The following is a 19,724-nucleotide window of genomic DNA, read 5'->3' as shown; positions in this document are numbered from 1 at the left end:
CTTGACCCTCCGACGGCTGCTGCTGCCTATCCAGGGGAAAGCAACTACAACTCACCACCTTACCACTCAAGATGTGGAAAACCATCCGCCTCCTTCCTGATCGCTTTTCCGCACTTCAATGATGTAGTAAGGATATATCAAGCATCATGGAATTTCCTCTCGAAATTCTTGACCAGGTTCGTTGGATCCTTCATGGCTAAGTGCATTCCGCTGATTCTTCGCCTTGGATAGATTCTTGCTGGATTGGTGGTATATGAACCGCTGAGAAAGGTCCGCGGCATCACATCCATGGATGAATGGACATCATTCACGTCAACCTCCGGGAAGAGTCTTGTCGATCCACGCTACAAAGTTGGCTCTGGCCGTTCGATCAAGTTCAATCGGGAAAAATTGCCGAGCACCGGGGGCAGCTTCTCGAGACTGCGCCTGGTCTCTCGCCAATGGAACTTCTCCGTGTGCAGGATACTGCAGAAGCATGCATGGTGGAATATCCCCTTTGACAATAGGAGCCGCCTTAAACTTTTCATCCAACTCTGTGATGCGCCCGATGGCGGTCCTAGCAGGTGGATCAGGAATCTCAGCATCGACGACCTGGATGACCTACGCACTTTTTCGCGGCTCTACTCGTACGACTATGAGAAGTAAGATGAATTTCTCCGCCACTCAATCCAAAGCGCTTCAGGAATTTGCAAAATGCTAGCCTATCCTCAAGTTTCACTCACTACCAATACTAAAACGAACGACTGACCAAGGCTCGTACAGATTCGAAGGCCAGGATGTCGATGATGACTACATTATCTTGAACTCCTATGTCGACAAACTCAGGACCGCAGATTGGTGGACTTCGGCCCCAGCGCGTTTCAAACATGAGCTACATTACGGGAAGAGCGACGAACATGCGCTCCTTCGACGCCTTCTTGACAACGTCAAACGCATTGAGCGCTTCAGCATCACTTTTCCCGGGGCCGTGAGCAAACATGATCTCATGGCTCAGTGTTACGATATGCAAGGCTTGGATGAGATTTTGGCTACAATCAGATATGGCCTCGCCAGCCCGGCTTTCCAGCATTTGGCAGATCTCAGCTTAGCGGTGCCTTCTACGTGGCATGTTGGCCAATTGGCTGGCGCCTTGTCTCAAGATGCCAGGGATCGCCTTAGGCAGCTGCGTTTGGTCATCGTCGATGAGACGGGACCGAGTGGAAGCGCAGAATACACCAGGACGGAGGAGGAGAACAACGATGGCGATAGGACGACTATTCTGGGATCCGTCGCGCCAAGCAACGCCCAAGTAGCCTATCCCAACAGAGAACATCAGGATGCACTCTGGGCCTTTGTGGCATCTTGCCCCAACCTCGAGTCCCTTGGCATCGAGGCGACACACTACCTCAACCTGGACATTCTGCAGTGGGAAAGTCCCAAATTCGGGACTAAGAATCTGCGTAATCTCTCCCTCCGCCGACTTTGGGCAAACGTACCGTCGCTTCTACAACTGTTGTCGGCTGCCCCGTTATCGAAACAAGACTCAGTCATCCGCCGAGTCAACTTGGACGACATCAAGATCCACTGGGACGGAGGGAACTGGGAAGATGTTTTTGCGCATCTGAGGACGAACTGCCCCGGCCTCGAGCTCTTTCGAGCGGAGCAGCTCACCTACTTTTCCAACCATCCACGGTACGAGCACAACAACAGGCCGTGGGAGAATTATAACGACATTTGGACAGACGATTATGAAGGCGACACCAATGACAGACTATTCTTGCGAATGCTCAACAAGAATCTGGTCGACAAGATTGGAACGGTGGAGGATTATCCTGTCTCGTTATACGATTGGTACGAATCTGAAATGGAAGGTGAATGAGCCTGAGCCACGATGCCGAAGCCAGGATACATGTCATCTTCTCAAGTAGTAGGAGGCTACTATCGAATGCCGTGAACGCTTGCCGCAAACTAAATCCCTTGGGACGACGCCGTTGGATCAAAACCATAGATACCCTATCGAAAGACTGCTCTTGGTTAATGTAGAGGTCTCGCAGCATGGCGCTCTTGAGTCTTTGCCCGTTACCTTGTTCGGATTCTCTTGCAGAACAGGCCACTGCGGTTTCCACCACGGTTTCCAACAAAAAGGATCCATGACCTAAGCGAATTCGAATATTGCATGTACTTACCCGTAAAGAAACGAGAAATTTCGTGGAAGTTATGAAGGTCCAGCCGTCATGAGCATGTTCTGTTTCAAGATTCTCTCAGGGCGAGACATTGCTGGTTTATCCGAATACGATTTTCTGGACAGGGACCAAAATGTTCGGCTTCGGCTCCCATCATCGGCTTCGGCTTGGAAGCTCAAACCCACGTTGGGCTCGAAAAAGCGAAAGAAAACGGACCTATTCTAATTGGGTAAAGTAGAAAAACCTGAGTAATTTGATTTGCGGAAGATTGCATACACCCTTTCTCCATGGAAACTAGCCCGGTTACTGGCAGCCTGCAGAGACCCTCAAACACCCCCAGGCTCCGAATGTTTCCCGCCGGGGATATACACGGATCTGTGCGACATCGAACTCGGTGATTCTCTCTCGAAACGTGTACAAGACTCAGTATAGAGGGAGCTCTAACCGGGAATTTGAGGTTACACAGAAAGGCGAAACGGTAGCACATGTACGACATGATCTTGATTGTCTTCCAATACTGCGGTTGTAGGCTAAAGCTGGCGCATGAGCCCCAATAACGAGCGCGAAACAGCATAACGTTGCTAGATTGTAAGAACACAAGAAGAAAGAGAGGTATTACACTGTTGGATAGAACGGCTGAGCAGAGAAGCGAATGTCGGTAGGCACTGGTTAGGTACAGATAGGTAGGTCTGGAATACCAAATCGGGTCGGCTCCAACATCCGGCACCGGAACGGGGGGCCCCGCTGGCCGGGATGGAAGGAACCCCCACCCTGGGATAAGATTCTTCGGCCCACTACAAAAACGCCGCTCTGGCGCTCTGCAGCTGAAAAAGCAAAGGCATAGTTGGGGAAGTGGGCGATTTAAGTCTCTTCCCGCTGGACAATGGGCGGTCTTCGTTCATGCTAAGGTAAGCGACGCATCTCGGCATGACTCCGCGGCAGACGCTTCTGCCGCCTTTGCATACCCGCTATTGCGTGATTGGCAATGACAGAATTTTTGAGGCCCTCGGTGAGGATGAGAAATAGGGGACTTGGATAGGGGCCTCTAAGTTCGACGCCCTTTATGTACATGGTCGTAAGAGGTCCATGTATGTAATGCAGATGAAGGGGTCGGGGGTTGAAGGTAAGGCAGGAGACCCGACGCAGGTGCTGACTGTTGGAAAACGAGTCACCAGGCCCGGCAAACTGAGCTTGCCAGCGCGCAAAGGCCGGGGCCGTGACCGGGTGGTAAGCGGTAAGGTAGGCGGGAGCGATGCCGCAGCGCGGTGGCTGGCCATGTACTCTTTCCCACAAGGTACGGAGGTTTGCTCTGCATTATGCGAGTCCCTTGGGAAACAAGGCAACGGCGGACCCAATAGTAAAAGGTATTACGAAGTATCCGTACACCGATCCATTGAGTCAACGGCCCCCGGACCTGGCTGGCCGAGCAGAAAAAGGCGTGCCTTCCTCGCGCTCGCGTCCCATCTCAATGCGGAATTCTCTTCCCAGCTTCACCTCTTTCTCTCGATCTATCTCCAGTCTCCTCCTCTCTCTCGTCTTGCCTCTTGTCTTGACTCATGACATATGCTTGGTATATGTCACCCATGTCATTGAATCGTGTTTTCTGGGACGCAATCCTTTGAGATCGAACAACAATTGTGAACTGCAACAGGGTCGTTAAACCGGACGTTTTGCGCGCGGTCCATCTGCAATACTGTGATCAGACGATTAGATCTGGATCTTGAGTAAGCTTTTCCTTACCTCCGGCCCTTGATGCTCCCAAGCCCCACGGAAGACTGATTCATGAGCAGATCTCCCGCCGTCCCATCGTGAAATTGAATGCCACCCTAGTTCCTCTGCGTATCCTTCGCAATGGCACCCCGGAAGAACAACCCGGCGCCGTCTTCGTCAAACGGACATTCCACCACACGCACAGACGAGCGCACACCTCTCCTCCACGTCGACGAGCCCACGACCCCTCTCCCCATCGCCCCGCAAGACGAAAACGCCATCCCGCCAAACGAGTTCGACCTCCTCCTCTCCAGGTCCATCCCCTCCTCAGGACCCTTCCTCGAACCCGAGTCGACGGTAAACCCACTCCTCCGCGGGCCCCGGCGCTACAGCACGGCCTCCAAACCCCGCCGGCCATCGCTCGCAAGCCGCTCCGATCGCGCCTCCGTGACCGGAGTCGCCGCCGTCGACGACTACCTAGACAATGACGATGCCGTCTCCATCAGCAGCAGCGTCGCCTCGACGCCCTACCTGAACGGCATCTCCCGCTCCCGCTTCTGGTTCATCTTTGCCGAGATCCTGCTCACCTACTTCATCGCCTGCTTCGACGGCACAATCATGGCCTCCTCCCATCCCGTCATCACGTCCTACTTCCACGCCTCCAACAGCGCCTCGTGGCTGTCCACGGCCTTTTTGCTGACTTCCTCGGCGTTCCAGCCCATCTTGGGGAGGCTGTCTGACAGCGTCGGCCGGAAGCCGCCGTACGTCGCCACCATGGTGATCTTTTGCGTCGCGACGGTGTGGTGCGCGCTCGCCCAGAGCATGACGAGCTTCATCCTCGCTAGGGCGGCGTGCGGTCTCGGCGCCGGCGGAATGATGACTTTGGGCAGTATTATTGTCAGCGATTTGGTCCCGATTGAGTGAGTCTTCTTCTCAAATGCCTTCTAGTCTCCTTCTTTTGCGCCTTATAGGACGTACATAGACGTGTCCATTCTTCACACAACAGGGGAACTACCCACTGTAAGAGAGACTTGCAAAGCTAATAGTAGGTGAAACAGGAACCGCGGCGCATACCAATCCTACATCAACATGATCTACGGCGTCGGATCCGCCCTGGGCGCAGCCCTCGGCGGCGCCATGGCCGACCACCTCGGTTGGCGGTGGGAGTTCGGCATCCAGGTCCCGCCCCTCATTATCTGCTGCATCATTGCCGTGATCGCCGTCCCCAGCGACCTGGGCATGACCGGCAAACGGGAGAGCTTCTTCGAGGCCCTCAAGGCTTTCGACTTCAAGGGCTCAATCCTCCTGACCACGGCCATCACCTTCTTCGTCCTCGGTCTTGTAAGTACCTATGACCTCACCCTATCCGATGGCACATGGCTGTGTTACGCAGTGCCTGTGCCCCTGGCTGTTGTCAGCTTTGATCTAACGTTGTACGATGTTGTAGAACCTGGGAGGAAATATCCTGCCTTGTAAGCCTCTCAAATCACTCATGAAGTAAGCGTCCACGTCTCGGGATAGTGAGCTGACAAGATCCCAGGGTCCCATCCCCTCGTAATCGCATCTCTAGCCATCTTTGGCGTCTGCTTCCCTGTCTTCCTCTACGTTCAGTCCTACGTCAGCCGCCCAATCATGCCTCTCTACCTCATTCGCCGTTCGCCCCGAATGAACCTCATCTTCTCAAACTTCATCGCGGCTCTTCTCAGCAACGCCATCATCTTCAACATGTAAGTCTCGTTGCCCTCCGATACGTCCTCGCAACAGCCACAGTCCCCTGCATTCAGCATCAACAAGAATCTCTCTTATCTACAAAAAGAATCAAAATCTAACACCAAGTTAAAAACAAAAAGCCCCCTTTTCTTCCAAGCGGTCCTCCTCACAACAGCAACCTCGTCCGGCCTCCGCCTCGTCCTCCCCTCCATTGTCTCCTCCATAGTCGGCACAGCAACAGGCTTTCTCATAACCTACACCCGCCGCCTAAAATGGCCCCCGCTCACCGGCGCCATCGGCCTCCTCGTCGGCACCCTCACCCTCGCCCTCATGCGCCGCGGCTGGCCATCATGGGTCTACCTTCTCTGCCTCGTCCCTTTCTCCATCGGCCAAGGCTTGCAGTTCCCTGGTTCATTCATGGCCGTGCTCGCCGCCAGCGACCAGCGCGAGCAGGCCGTCGTCACGAGTACCCTCATCCTATGGCGCTCGCTCGGCATGGTCCTCGGCGTCGCGAGTAGTAGTCTCGTCCTACAGAATACGCTGGTGGGGTACCTGAGCGAGTACGTCCAAGGGCCCGAGAAGGACGAGGTGATTCGCAAGGTGAGGGAGAGCGTCGAGTCCATCGTGAAGCTGCCGGCGGTGTACCGTGATCAGGTCGTCATGAGTTACGAGGCGGCTTTGAGGGCGACGTTCCTGTGCTGCACGGTGATTGCCCTCCTTTCGGTGGCGCTGCTCGTCCCCATCAAGTTGCCCAGACTGGGTGCGAGAAAATGAGGTCAGTAATAAGTAGTCATGTACATCAGTGGTATAAATCAGGAAAAATTGTCGTTCATCATGGTATATAGCATTGTGTGGCACCAGGCGCTTTAGCATTCCAGCGAAATCTTTCGCGACCCACATCATACAGCTTCAATTTCTGCCTTGTTCCAAGCCGGATAGCACCTTTTCGTCGCCCGTTATAATACACGCCCCTTCAGTAGTGACCATTCATCCCATTAACCCGCAGCGCATCCAGTTCATCCTTTGTCTTGCGGTAGAGCTCCTGCGCCTCGCGTTCTCTCCTACTGACAAACCCGACTTCTTCCCTCAGAGCACTCAGACGCCGTTGAATCGCAACCTCCTCCGAAATGGCAAGCGTCTTGAAACCGCTGAGGGCGTTGTTGGCCTTCTCCAGCGCCTCGGCGGCCTCGCCAATCTTGTCTTTGAGCATCTTTTGTCGCTTCTGATATCCACCCAGGTGTAGACCCAACTTCTTCTCGAGCTTGATACCCTCCTCAGCGGTGCTGGAGATGGAATCTTGGATAGACTATGTATGATAAGGATTAGCGAAAGCACAAAAGGGTTAACTCTGTGACGTCTCTTACATCGAAAGCGTTTTTCATAGCTGCCTCCTCTTCCTCTTCATCATCGCCATAGCATCCCAGACCTAAAAGCAAAGACGTCTTGCTCCGGGCCTCGATCGAAGCTTGAATGTCGGCTGACGACGGCCTCGGCTTGGTCTCTGATAGAATCTGGCGACGTGCCTCTGCCAGGTCATCGTCGCTGATGGTGTCCAGCCGAGGGGCTGTGCCACTGACCCTGCAGCCGGGTACAGGATACTTGACAGCATCATTGGCGACCAAAGCAGCAGCCTCTCGAGCAATGAGTGCTTCAGCAGTGCCCTGGATAGTCTCGGCATTCGAAAGCAGAGCCGAGACATCCACTTTGAGCGGGCGAGGCAGATGTCTCTGCATGACCTGTGTTCGTCTCCGCGCCTCCAGTGCTTCTTGTGCTGCCTTGAACTCGCGTTCCCGGCGATCCCTCTCTCCAGCATCTTCCATCAACTGATCCTCATTTGAAGCAACGTCCTTTTGATCTTCAGGAAGTTCAAGCTCCCATTCGGTATCTTTGGGCCTGGGCAAAGATGCGAGACCTTGTCTCAACTGGCTGCGCAGGGCCATTTCTCGCATCTTAACATCTCGCGGTGTCGCCGAAACGAGAGCTTGGCTGCCGTCGGCATTCAATGCGAAGCTGTCGCGAGGCGTCCTCATCGGAGTCTGTCCAACGCGTGCTGGTGTTTGGCCAACGCTGCCTGTGTGCATTGGTGTTGCCAGAGGGTTTGGTGTCGCAACCACTTGCTTGCGGGGGGCGACGCCATCGAAGCCAGTCGACTCGGATCCTTCGTGTAGCGGAGTATTTTCGCCACCAAGTAATGAAGACTGGGTGTTCGTCAAGGCTCTGATATTCCGTATCTCGTTCGCGATATGGTCTTCCTGGGCGGGAGCTCGAGGCGTTCGGATCGGGGCGTTGTTGTTCAAGGTCGAGTATTCGCTGATTAAGCCACGGGTTGCATCGTTTTCGCTTTGACGTGCCATCATGCTTGCCCTCTCACCCATCATGCCCATCTTGACAATCTCCTCCAACTCACCCTCGCTCACCTGAGGAGCTGGCAGATTCAGCGCCCTTCTCTTGCTGCTCTGCTCGGCCTCTCTGATCTTCTGCATCTGGCCTGCCTTCACGGCAGCCTGAAACGATGCGGAGGGTGCCTCCTTTTCCTTCTTCCTCCTCTTGTTTTCCCCATCATCGTCGCCATCTCCCTTGCGCTTACTCGCGAGTTGTTGCTTTCTTGGATCGAACGCCTCACGCTGGTGTTCATTCCGGACCTGCTCTTCAGCGGTGTCGTAGAATCCCGGGGCGGCCTTTTTCTCGAAAGGAATATCGGCATTGTAATCCATCTGGCCTTTCTTGCGAGTAACGACTTTGATGTTAATGCCGGCCGTTTTCAGCTCGCGTCGCTTCTGCAACGCAGCCAAACGGCGCGACTCCTCCTGCTGACGTTCTCTGGCCTTTCTCTTCGCCTTCTTTCCCTGTGTGTTGGCCAGACGCGCGCGAGCTTCGCTTAACATTTCCTTCTCATCCTCGTCGAGATCGATCGTGTCGGGTCGAGCGGGCTTGCTCTCTGGGTCGGGGTCGACCTCGCCGGGGCGTAGTCGTCTCACATCGTCGGCGCTAGGGGCCGATGCTTCGCCACCATCAACACCCGTGAGACTGAATTGGCCAGCTTCTCTTGCTTCGGCTTCGTCGAGGAGCTTCTGGTATCGCTCGAGACACTGATTGGCGGTTCGGCCGACAGCAGGTGCGATGGTGCGCCATTGCGTCGGCATAAGCTTGGCGAGGTGCAGAAGCTTCTCGTCCTCCTCCTTGCTCCATTCGGTTTTCTTGATGCTCGGGTCCAGCCATTCGTTCCATCTTGCCTTGCACTGCTTCGGGGTCTTGCGCGCGAGCAGTGACGAGACACGCGCCCACTGGTTCAGACCATATTTGGACACGGAGGCTTTGAGGATTTCATCCTCAATATTGGTCCAAACGCCTCCCTTGACGACGCCCATGATGGCGAATAGGATTGAAGAATTCGGGCGAGCGGCGCGAGTTGTGATTGTCGAAAGTCCCCTTCGCCAGGGCGTTGCGCGAAAGAAATTAATGCAAGGCCAATCGTGAAGGATGGGTACACAAGGCTGTAGTCGGCTCGGCATGTCTTAGTCAGCTTCAGAGAGTGGCGGTGATTGGTTGCACGTCAAGGTCCTAATGCAGCTCACCGAAGTACACCTCGATCTTCTCGGTGTAGTCGGTGAAACGAATCCATCGCTCTAGACAATCCGAAGCGAAAGCCTGACAGGGTCACCGATACAAGGGCCTCTCCATCGACACTTTGAGAGCCAAACGGCATGGCTTCTTGACACAATGTTTTCAGCCAAAGTATGATAATGTCGATTCCAGCAATCGCATTTCTTGTTGGTCCGAGACACCATTCCTGGATTCTTCTAATGCTAGATCATGACGGTATTCTTCCAAAGCCCGGGTTTCAAACCGGAAGTTAAAACATCATCCATAGTACTGCCCTGCCAAAGCATGTCGTGCGAGCATGGATCGAAGTCAATTACGACGACACAAGGTGAGGGTGCATGGAGTTTGGCAGTGATTGGCGGCGAAACTCCACTAACAGATTGATAAGAACAACCGGATTCATGAACTCAGCTTGTCAACCCCTCACTTTCCTGATTCTGCTGCCGAGGCATAGTAGCATCCACGCGTCCTGTTGAGTCGAAACTTTTAAAGAGAGGGGGTTCGTCTGTGACTGGGAACAGGATGCGGCACATCACAGGCAATATTCTGGGAAAAGAATTGTTAGTGACGAGCTTTGAGCATATGCTTTGCAATGTGGCGTTGGCCTAGGGTCCCTGCGGTTGGGCGGGGTTTGCGCAGACTGCCACTTATGCTTTTCCAACAAAGCTGTTCCTGGTTGTCAGGCACCGCGGAAGACGGCAGCAGGTAATCCAAACAGCAGCAAGCACATGCAGGGAAGGCAATGGCAGCACGTTGTCGCTGCGCAAAACGCCGTCTGACAATTAAAAGTGGCTGCCCCGACAGACAGCGCACCCTCGCGGAAGTCAGGGGATATGCCGTCGGACAGCGGCAAACACATTCTCAAGTCGCAGATGGGATTATTCATCCATTACCAGTCGCTCTCGGATCGTCCTAAGAGGGGGCACCGAATCGGAAGCCGGAATGTAATGGCGACAACGACAAGACGAAACCGGCCGACCTGTCCAGGCCAGCGAAGAGAGGGGGGATCAAGCAGGGCAAACTTTCACTAAAGTGGTTGAGGAGCGTGGCGTCTTCCAGGACAGTGGTTCCGCGGGACCGGTCCGCCATCGGTGCGCAAAACATGCCGACCACCGGACCTTGTCGAGATGTGTTGGACAAATTACAATAGGCTGCTATGTTGCCATTTTGGGCATCAAGGTTTGTGCTGGCGTCCAGTTGTATTGATGAGAGGAGGTGGAAAATACGGGCGAGTCCTTTGGGTAACAACGACACATTTTGTACAACTACGTGGCACCGCGGGGGCGAGCGAGTCTGTCTCTTGTCTTTGATAACCCGGGATTCGGACACTTTGAGCCTGCTGAACTGCGACAACAACCACGCTACGCACGAGTTGACAGTCCGAATGTCAACAAGTCTTTGGCGAGCAGGTGGGCGCTGGTACTAGTACTCTATCCAAATACGCTCTGCGGAGTTTGAGTGTGTTGGAGATTTGGGGCACTTACCTTAGTGCAAAGTGCCCGCGCGGGAATGGCTCAAGCTTAGAAATCACCTCCAGCGCTAGGTAGCTACAACCTTGATTGGGCTGGCGGACTTTTCTATACTTAACAGGAGAGCCCTTCCCCCCACGGCAACGGCGACCCTGACAGATCTGGGTTGTGGCTGGAGTGGTGTGGCCCCCCCCTTATCGCCCATCGACCTGCGAAACTGCGTCATGGATATGCCTGGCCTACGCCAACTCATGCACCTTCTATCCCACGAGATTGGTTCACTCACACGGGTCACTCTTAAGTCCGGCAGGCACGCGAGAGGGTTGCTACTCAACCCGCGGAAGGGAGCGTCCTATCGTCTTGTCTTGTCGTCACCTTTTTCTCCTCTTCTCTCTCAAGTCTGCCTCTCAGTCTCAGCCAATCTCTCCCCGAGTCCCTGACTCACCTGCCTGTTTCTTTCCTCTACGAAGATTTACAGGCAAATCACTGCCGTCTTCCAGGCCTCGCTGGGCCTATCCCACCCACCCGATACAACTCACAAACTCTCAGACATGACCGCAATATGATGGACCTCGCCGTCTCTATCAGAATCCCGAGTTCCCCGTCAGTCCAACGCCCCCCAACCGAAACGTGTTTAGGCCGTTACGGGCGGCGGACGGTGCGTTGCTCTGCCCTCTTCATGTCAACGTCCCAACGCTGCTCCAATAGGAACCACTGGCGCCTTGGATGCTATGACCTTCCGCTTTCTGAAGTGAACATTACTATGTATGATCTATGTCCGGGGGGGCGTGTCCCATTCCACGACACATCCCATCCCATTCCCATCCTAGGTCCATCCCACTTTATTCCACACCCGTCGTCGAAGCCGCCCCCCCTTGCTGGTTTGTCTCTCGCTCGCCCGGGCCCTTGGCTCGATTTCATCAGCGTCCATCGCTGTCCCACACCCGCCTTATCTCTTGATGTGGGCAGCGACCCCCGGTCCCCTGCTACGTAGCTCGGATTTCTATTTCTTTTCCCATTCCCACTCTCGTTGCGCCGAGCAGAGCACTCCCTTTGCTCATATGCCCCTCTATCTCTGCAGCTCTGGACCGTCTTCCGGCTTGACAGTTCTACTCTCGGAGTGGCGTCCAACTGCTGTGTACCTCGGACACGATCGTGCAGGAATATAATCGTGGCAGTGTCGCTCTATACATCTTACCGCGTCTGCCCCCAACGACCCAACTCAGAACAGAATATAACTCCAACGCTCGACGACAAAGCTCTCAAAAACACCCATACACCCAGACCGGACCTGGGTGGCTTGTTACTTGTCGGATCCAAAGCTTGAAAAGGGCCTTTGGAATCTACTTGCGACAGTTGTGAGTTGCTCTACACCAAGCATATCACATACGAACCCGACACAGCGCACGAGCAACAACACAAAATCACCAAAAATGTCGGCGCCAAAAGACGACATCATAGTCACCCAGGTGGACCAGGACGTCCACGGGAAGCCCATAAACGAGGCAACAGAGACAACATCGCTGTTGAGCGCAGGCGCTCGCGACGGCGATAGCTCCTGCGAAGATACATGGCCGGGTTATGCGGATTTTGAAGGCTTGCCGTGGTGGAGGACTCCCTCTGTAGGATTCTTTCTGTCCGGCTCGGGCCTTTGGGCCTACTTGTGATGCTAAGCCCGTGCTGACTCTCTGTGCGCCAGGTCTACTGGCTTCTCGTCCCCTATGTTCTCTTCACGCTGGCCTTTGGAGGCTCTCTGGTGCCCAAGTTGAACCTGTATGTAAACGTTTTTGTGCTGTCTCGGCGGCCGATCGCAATCGCTAATTCGTGTGCGAACATAGAATTGTCGACCTGGTATGCCAACGACACTTTGCCGACCAGACGGTGTTGGATCCGGCATTCGCCTTCACTCCCGTGATACTTGGCGCGGACAACCCGCAATGCCTCATCCCCGAGGTCAAGAAGCGCGTATCCATGTTCACCCTAGCCATCAACCTGATCACGGGCATTCTCTCTGCAATCACCGCACCGAAGTTGGGCCAGCTTTCGGATCGTTACGGCCGTCGGAAACTTCTGGCTTTGGCATCCTGCGGTGGTGTCGTGGCCGAGCTTGTCGTCATCCTGTGCGCCAACTTCCCCTGGACGTTCCACTACAACTGGCTGCTCTTCGGTGCCGTCGCCGATGGCATCACTGGATCCTTCACCGCAGGCAGCGTCCTCATCAACTCCTACACCAGTGACTGCACCGCGCCGTCTCAGCGTGGTGTGCGCATAGGATATCTCCACGCCTGCCTCTTCAGCGGGCTCGCCTTCGGTCCCCTCTTGACCGGCTATCTGGCCGCCTGGACTGGCAACTTACTCTCAGTCTTCTATGTTACCTTGGGATGTCACATTTACTTCATTATTTTCGTCGGATTCATTGTCCCTGAGTCCCTCACCGTGAAGCGTCAGCTTCGCGCCCGCGAGAAGCATGACCAAGAGAAGGAGGCCAAGGCAGGAGACGGAGCGTGGTCGACGATCAAGGCGGCAAACCCCCTGGCCCCGCTCAGGACTCTGTGGCCCACGGGACCCGGCACCTCCTCAAGGCTGCGTCTCAACATCGCCGCGCTCTCCTTTACCGACATGATTCTCCTTGGGTCCGCTATGAGCGCCGGCACCGTCATCCTGCTCTACTCCGAGTCCCCCGAGACGTGGGGCTGGGGCACCCTGGAGAGCTCCCGCTTCATTTCCGCCGTATCCATGGTCCGCGTCGTGGCCCTGCTCGTCGTCCTCCCGCTCGTCAACTACATCTTCCGCGTGCGACCCGCCACCTACCGGAGGAGAGTCTCGGGCGTCTCCATCGTCGAGGCGAATAATGGCGCCGACAGCGTTGACTGCTGGATCCTCCGCTTCGCCCTGCTCTCGGACGTCACCGGCTCCCTGGGATACCTATTCGCGAGAAGCGAGGCCGTGTTCGTGCTATCCGGCATGGTCACTGCTTTTGGCGGCCTCGGCAGTGCGACCATTCAGGCCGCCATCACGAAGCATGTGCCCGCGGATCAAGTCGGGCAGCTGCTGGGCGCCATCGGCGTCCTGCATGCTCTCTCGAGGGTGTTGGGCCCGATCGCCTTCAACACGCTCTACTACTCGACGGTCGGCGTCTTTGATCAGGCCATCTTCGTCCTCCTTGCAGCCCTTTTTGGCCTGGCTTTGTTCGCCAGCTTTATGGTGCGACCGGGTGGTGAGTTCTCTCAATCCGCTCTCGTGTTGTGCGAAACCCCCTTGCTGATAAGAGTCCAGTGTTCCTCGAGGAGGCTTACGAGCCTATACCTGCATCGGCGCCGCAGCCGAGTTCCAATGCCAGCTCAGAGGCGCTGGAGGTGTTATTGGAGGAAGAGTTGATACCCAACAACTAAAGCTTGGGTTTGATGAATTGTACGCTCTATGTAGTGGTGTATCTCACCGGAAAGCGAGAAAGAGGACTGGGTACCTAGAACATAGACGTAAGCGCCACTCAGCGCTCGGGGGTAGTGGTTCTTGTGATTTAGAGCAGCGGAAGAATTGCCGCATTGGATACAAGAGTATCCGTCGATACCATCAATACACATTTTCTTATTTCTTTCAAGTTGTATTTCTCCCAGGAAAGCTTTGTTTGTGTGAGCCACGCCTATTGTAGGAATGCCAGCAAATTTAATATCGCCAAAGGGATCGGAACTCAGCAGCGATCTAGGGTGCATCTTTTACAAGTTACACCAAGAACTTTTCCATGCACCATTGTTCTAACACGGGCGCGCTATCCAGATGAAAGAAAGGTCGCTTGCGTCAACCCTGAGCAGTCCGAAATGAGGACTTTTGTCCATCTTGACTTGCGACCGTGGGACAGAGCTTCAAGCTTGGAAGCTGCGGTGCGACGAATAGTGGTCCCTTGCCTGGTCGAGAGTATCGTATAAGGCTTCAGGCTCCAGGCTCTGTCATCGATTCCAGCTTTCCCACTGCAATTATCTCCTATCAGCCGCTACCAAAAACAGAGACGACTGAATTCGAATGCCTTTGCTAGCTAGTTGCTGGAAACTAAGAGCCATGGTTCGTGTTCGAAGACGAGTACTGGGGGCTGTTGAGGCGTTGCTCATTAATCATCAGATGTTCCCTCAAATCTACCTGCTGCTGCTGCTGCAAGCCGCCTCTCTAACCCTTGGTGCTCCCCGGCTGAAAGCGTCCGCTGATGCCGACTACGATGGAGATGGCGAAGACGTAACCGGAGAGATCCTCAACGGACCCTACAGCACGACGCACCACGACGGCATGAATAGTAACAATCCCTTCCACAACACTGCCTTTGCCGAGAAAAGCGTGGAGTACCAAGGCAAAGCGCAAGCAAGAGCTATTACAATTAATTTGCCCACCAAGGAGTGGAAGAGGACCGCAGACGCTCAACACCAGGATCCTGCCGTATCGCTCGTCGGTCTCGAAAGGAGCGTCGCCAGCCCGCTGATCTGGGACTCCCACGAGATGCAGGTGACCAGAGACCTGCAGAAGCGGCAGAGCAGCGAATGGAAGTGCAACCGCATGGGGCGAAGGGAGCAACAGGAGGCCTTGAACATCATGTACGACGTCTTCAATAATCTCTTTGGAAAAGAGCCCCTGAGGGGTGGCCACAACAAGTGCTTCGTGGCCGAATGCCAAAAATGGTACTTTGAGTACTGCCAGATGTCGGTCGACGTCAAGGACGAGATACCGGGCGCGAGAAGGATTGCGGCCAAAGGCAACCCCGGAACAGGGGGGTCATGCTACACGGTGGTGAAAGGAGACGGGTTCAACGAGTATCACAGGTACTTTTTCGGACACCTTGATGCGAATTCGATTCCTAACTATAATGGCGGGTTGGACACGAGACATTGCCAGTGAACAATGGGCTGCTTGGTGAGAAATTTCTTCGTGGACATCAACTTGCACCAGCCGTGGCATTTTTTAGGTATCGTAACGAGTGTCTATTATTTATTCCAATGATGTTTTCCTGTAAAGACTCGGAGATCGACATCTTCCAAAAGTGAACGCTTAACTCGACGCTGATGCATGGTTATCCGTCCCAATACTCTTTTGAATTTTCGGAAGCTTTGAAAAAACAAGTGCTTCTTTCCAGTACTTGAATCGAGGCAGCTGCAGCGAGATTGAAAGGCATACATACACCCATTCACTCTCATGTTGATTTAGGCAACACGCGCACGGAACTACACAACCAGCCAACCGCTTTGTGAAATAAAGTGTGGTGTCGCTCCAACGCCACGCATGCCGCATGCCGAGTCAAAGTTACTGATACACTTACTTCACTCAATCAGTTGTCAGCTCTGAAATCGCCGTTCTCACACTGCTTCTAAACACGGCGGACGTTAGAGCTCTCAAAATCAGAGTTCGTCGTTCGCAAGACTGAACGATGCAAAAATATTGGCGTTCCGACACCGAGAGTCGAACTCGGATCTCTCCGGGACTTTCAATGAAAGCGGAGTATGCTAACCGCTACACCATGCCGGACTTGTACGAAATTGTCCCCCTCGATTAGGACATATAGAGGGTCATTCTGAAGGCGCTAGCACAATGAGACACTCGCCGCTCTTCACAATTCGCTGTTCCCAGTTTCGTACAGAATACAAACTGTCCATTGACAGACCGAGAAAATTTCACCTGGCATTATATATACCTAGACCTGCCTCAGGTAGTCCCCAAAGCAAAAGATTGAGTTTCGGTCACGGGGAGTGTCAAAATTTCTGAGAATGGCATTTTTGATGACTTTGAAAGCTCCGACGCTTTTTGGGAGTCTTGCACCGCTGCCGGCCGGATGCCCTCACCCTTTTGCTTTTGCGACCGGCCCCCACATGCCATTTCCCCGAGCAGCGCGGCGGCCAGCCAAACTCTGGTGCACCGGAGAAGGCCACACGAGGAGAGAAGCCCCCGAGACACCATGTTAATTTTTGAATATTTTAAGGGGAAATTTCTTCAGCATTTAATGTCGCTGCCACATGGGTTCTGACGTCAGTTGCTCTTCGAAACGGCGGTAGGTTGGATTGGTCTAGAATGGTAAGATCTCGAATAAAGACGAAGTAATCGTGACGAATCAGCCAATGACTAATTTAGCCTGAGTTCAAAATGCCCCTGCAGTATTTGTGTCTCGTGTCTCGTTTGACTGAGACTTGGACGAGTATTGTGGCTTTCCTTCTTGACAATGACGGCTCCGCCCTTAGCTGTCAGCTTCTTGGGCAACCGTGCGGCGCAGGAAGGCAGACTGAGCCATGCCCATTTGAGTTGTCGAGCTGACTGCTTCCCGGAGATAATTTCATACGGGTGAAAGGGAATTGAACGGGCACGATAGTCGATGACTTGGCAGGTCGCAAAAGCAAGAAACATAATACGTTTGAGTGTAGTGCACTCGAAATTCAAAAACCTTCCCCCTTTCAATAAGCCTGCTGTAAACCCGGCATCAAGTGGTATAGTACAATTTCGTCGCAAAGTCAATTATCCCATAACGACATCAATCATTGCTCTCAACCCAATCCTCAATCCTCTCCACCAGCTCGCTCTTCTTGCCTGCCGTGCTCTGTCCCCTCGCAGCCAGAATCTCCTTCAGGTCCGCAACCAGCATCTTGCTCACAGCGCCACTGGCCACAGCATCCTTGAGCTGCGCCGTCGTCATCCCGGACCCGGAAACCTTTGCGGCTTTCGGTGCGGCCTTCGCTCTCTTGGCCGGCCTCTCGTCGTCATCGTCGTCCGCATCGCGCTTGATGGCCGCCTTTGCCAACGCCACCTTGGTCTCGTCCTGCAGTGTCTCGGCCCAATCGTCCAGGTAGCCGCCGGCACGCTTGCTGATGGCCTTGTACTTTGGCTCTGTGAGATCTTCCGCCTTCTCCGGGTATTCCTCTTCGAGAGCCAGGACTTGGAGAATCTTGTAATGCCACTGTAGCGATGGGTTGGGATACTTCTTCGGATTGTACATGGCTTTCGGCAGCTGGAGTTGCTGGACGATGATACGCATCTTGTCGATGAGCTCGTTGGAGCTAACCACAAGATTATTGGGTGGTTCGGGGCCTTCGCGCAGATCGTCGGCGAAGGGGAGCGGATAGAGCCAAAGACCAGCGGGGAGGTATGGTGTACCTGAGTCGTCTTCAGACTTCTCGTGGGAAGGGATGACGGCGACGAGGATCGGACTAGCGTTGACGCGGGTGACGGCCCATGCGATGCCAATCTTCTTGTCTTTGAGTAGCTTCTGCCATAAGGCGCTGAAGACACGGGTTGAGCCAACATAGTCCTCCTCCGATGGGAAGATGAACGTGGACTTCTTGACACTCGCCCAAAAGGGGAGCATTGAGCGTGGCTTGAAGCCGATGATACGAATGACAGGGGCGCCAAAATCCTTGAGAGATTTCTGTTCCTCTGGTGCGAAGTGCACGTACTCTCCGCCAAACTTGTAAGCCTTCTTGAACTCAACCTTCTCAACGGTTCGGGCACTGTCTTCAGCGATGCGTGTTGTCTCGCCGTTGGCAAGCTGAGGCTTCTCACCGTCGAGCCAGATATATGATGTTCTTGCTGGGGTCTGACGGTGAAGGATGTTGTATCCTTTGACTGAGATCCTAAGTCCAGGGGCAATCTGCAAGGGGAGGTTGGAGAACAGGGAGCGTTTGGGGGTTTCTTTGGAGTTAATATTTGAGATTAACGAGTTGAGGAGACTGAGGCCGTCGCCGGACTTTGAGTTTCTGGTCTCAGAGAGGTTGGCCTCTGCAGCTAGGTCTCGATAGATGATGTCCTGGATGGTCAGTTTCGTGTCTCATCACAACGCAGTGGTTCAGGACGTACATCGTAAAATTTGCCAAGGTCAAACTTTTTCTCGTCTCTGGTAATGGGGAAAAGCTCAATTACAACTCCAAGATCGTACAAGTCTTTTGCGCGGACAGCCGCGGCCGATTTGGCATCCTTGTTCTTGGCGTGAGGGTCGTCATTGTCTGTAATGATGAAAAGTCGTCTGCTGCCAAAGTTGGCTGCCTTGGTAGTGAAGATCTGGTTTGCGCAGAAAAACACATTGGCCATCTGGACCTCCTCCTTTGCCGGCACTAGTACCTCATCTTCATCTTCTGCCTCTTCTCCGTCTGCTCCGACCAGGGTCTTCAGTGCCCTGACATCCTCAGCAGCGGGAACATCGAGGTCGGTAAACAAGTAGCAATTAGGATAGCCCAAACCGGCCCTACCACTTTCCTCTTGAAATTTTGACTTTTCCGTGCCGAAGAACAAGATGCCCATCATGTCTTTGGGATTAGAGATGATGCGCTGCTGCATAAGATGGTAGGCGCATTTCAAAGCTGCCTCGACAGCACTGTCCCTATCGGCCTTCTTGGACTTTGTCGTGGGCGGGTGCTGCATCATTGATGAGCTCACATCAATCGCGAGCAAAATGGCATCTTTTTGAGCCTTGAAGTCCTACGACAAGTCAGTTATAAGTCGTGATCCACACAGCATGGGACTCACGGTCTCGTCAAGCTCCTCCTCGGCGTCGTCTTCATCCTCCTCCTCTCTTTTGACGTATCCGCGATCAGCCATCTTAAAGAAGCCACTTGAGTTGAATTTGACCGGAAAATGGGTGAAATTGCGTTGGTCGTGATGAGGATGTATATAGCGGGCACTTCGCAGGCGGCGCTCCAGGCAGCCAGCGCGACTGGGGCCTTCGCGCATCAGTGGGAGCTCGCGCGCCAAGCTCATAGGAGCTCCAGGTCGCAGCGCGCAACCACGTGACTATCATTCACGATTACGCAGTGTTTCATTGGCCAATCTCACTGCATGTTAGGGAAGTACTCAGATTGCAGCTATATCATTGCCCAAAAGAGGGATACAAGAAGTACTGAGGTATCTTCTCGGCCTCACAGGGGTCCAGCTCGGTTCTCGGTGGGCTGCTTTCCAGATCGGGATTTCCTTCGTCATCGAAGCCCGAATTCCACAAAGTGTCGCCCAGCATCGACGCATCACCGGGGTTCGCGGATTGCCACAAGTTCGATTTTCTGGAGCCAGCTGCACAATAGCCACATTGTCCCTTCCCACCGCACTTTCTCCTTGTCAA

General features: G+C 54.0%; 6 protein-coding genes across 6 annotated transcripts; 4 read left to right on the top strand and 2 right to left on the bottom strand.

Moving 5' to 3' along the window:
* Positions 1–146: 146 nt before the first annotated feature.
* Positions 147–1,858, top strand: CORC01_02495 (uncharacterized protein; the record flags this gene model as incomplete). The annotated part of the gene is made up of 3 exons (XM_022614145.1): positions 147–176; positions 232–641; positions 763–1,858. The coding sequence occupies 3 exons, from the start codon at positions 147–149 to the stop codon at positions 1,856–1,858; spliced, it is 1,536 nt and encodes a 511-aa protein (XP_022479357.1).
* A 2,155-nt stretch (positions 1,859–4,013) lies between these two features.
* On the top strand, positions 4,014–6,356 carry CORC01_02494 (major facilitator superfamily transporter; the record flags this gene model as incomplete). Its single annotated transcript, XM_022614144.1, has 5 exons — positions 4,014–4,792; positions 4,931–5,213; positions 5,320–5,344; positions 5,413–5,599; positions 5,723–6,356. The coding sequence occupies 5 exons, from the start codon at positions 4,014–4,016 to the stop codon at positions 6,354–6,356; spliced, it is 1,908 nt and encodes a 635-aa protein (XP_022479356.1).
* A 199-nt stretch (positions 6,357–6,555) lies between these two features.
* On the bottom strand, positions 6,556–8,950 carry CORC01_02493 (myb-like DNA-binding domain-containing protein; the record flags this gene model as incomplete). Its single annotated transcript, XM_022614143.1, has 2 exons — positions 6,556–6,888; positions 6,947–8,950. The coding sequence occupies 2 exons, from the start codon at positions 8,948–8,950 to the stop codon at positions 6,556–6,558; spliced, it is 2,337 nt and encodes a 778-aa protein (XP_022479355.1).
* Positions 8,951–12,087: 3,137 nt separating this feature from the next.
* On the top strand, positions 12,088–14,046 carry CORC01_02492 (major facilitator superfamily transporter; the record flags this gene model as incomplete). Its single annotated transcript, XM_022614142.1, has 4 exons — positions 12,088–12,276; positions 12,354–12,427; positions 12,493–13,871; positions 13,931–14,046. The coding sequence occupies 4 exons, from the start codon at positions 12,088–12,090 to the stop codon at positions 14,044–14,046; spliced, it is 1,758 nt and encodes a 585-aa protein (XP_022479354.1).
* A 664-nt stretch (positions 14,047–14,710) lies between these two features.
* Positions 14,711–15,535, top strand: CORC01_02491 (uncharacterized protein; the record flags this gene model as incomplete). Its single annotated transcript, XM_022614141.1, has 1 exon — positions 14,711–15,535. The coding sequence occupies one exon, from the start codon at positions 14,711–14,713 to the stop codon at positions 15,533–15,535; it is 825 nt and encodes a 274-aa protein (XP_022479353.1).
* A 1,618-nt stretch (positions 15,536–17,153) lies between these two features.
* On the bottom strand, positions 17,154–19,210 carry CORC01_02490 (ATP-dependent DNA helicase II; the record flags this gene model as incomplete). Its single annotated transcript, XM_022614140.1, has 3 exons — positions 17,154–18,422; positions 18,473–19,090; positions 19,139–19,210. 3 exons carry the CDS (start codon positions 19,208–19,210, stop codon positions 17,154–17,156), a joined length of 1,959 nt encoding a protein of 652 aa, XP_022479352.1.
* Between the last annotated feature and the right edge of the window lie 514 nt (positions 19,211–19,724).

This window comes from Colletotrichum orchidophilum, assembly GCF_001831195.1.
Source record: "Colletotrichum orchidophilum strain IMI 309357 chromosome Unknown Scaffold_14.1, whole genome shotgun sequence".
NCBI lineage: Eukaryota > Fungi > Ascomycota > Sordariomycetes > Glomerellales > Glomerellaceae > Colletotrichum > Colletotrichum orchidophilum.
This window is presented reverse-complemented; position numbering and strand designations above follow the sequence as displayed.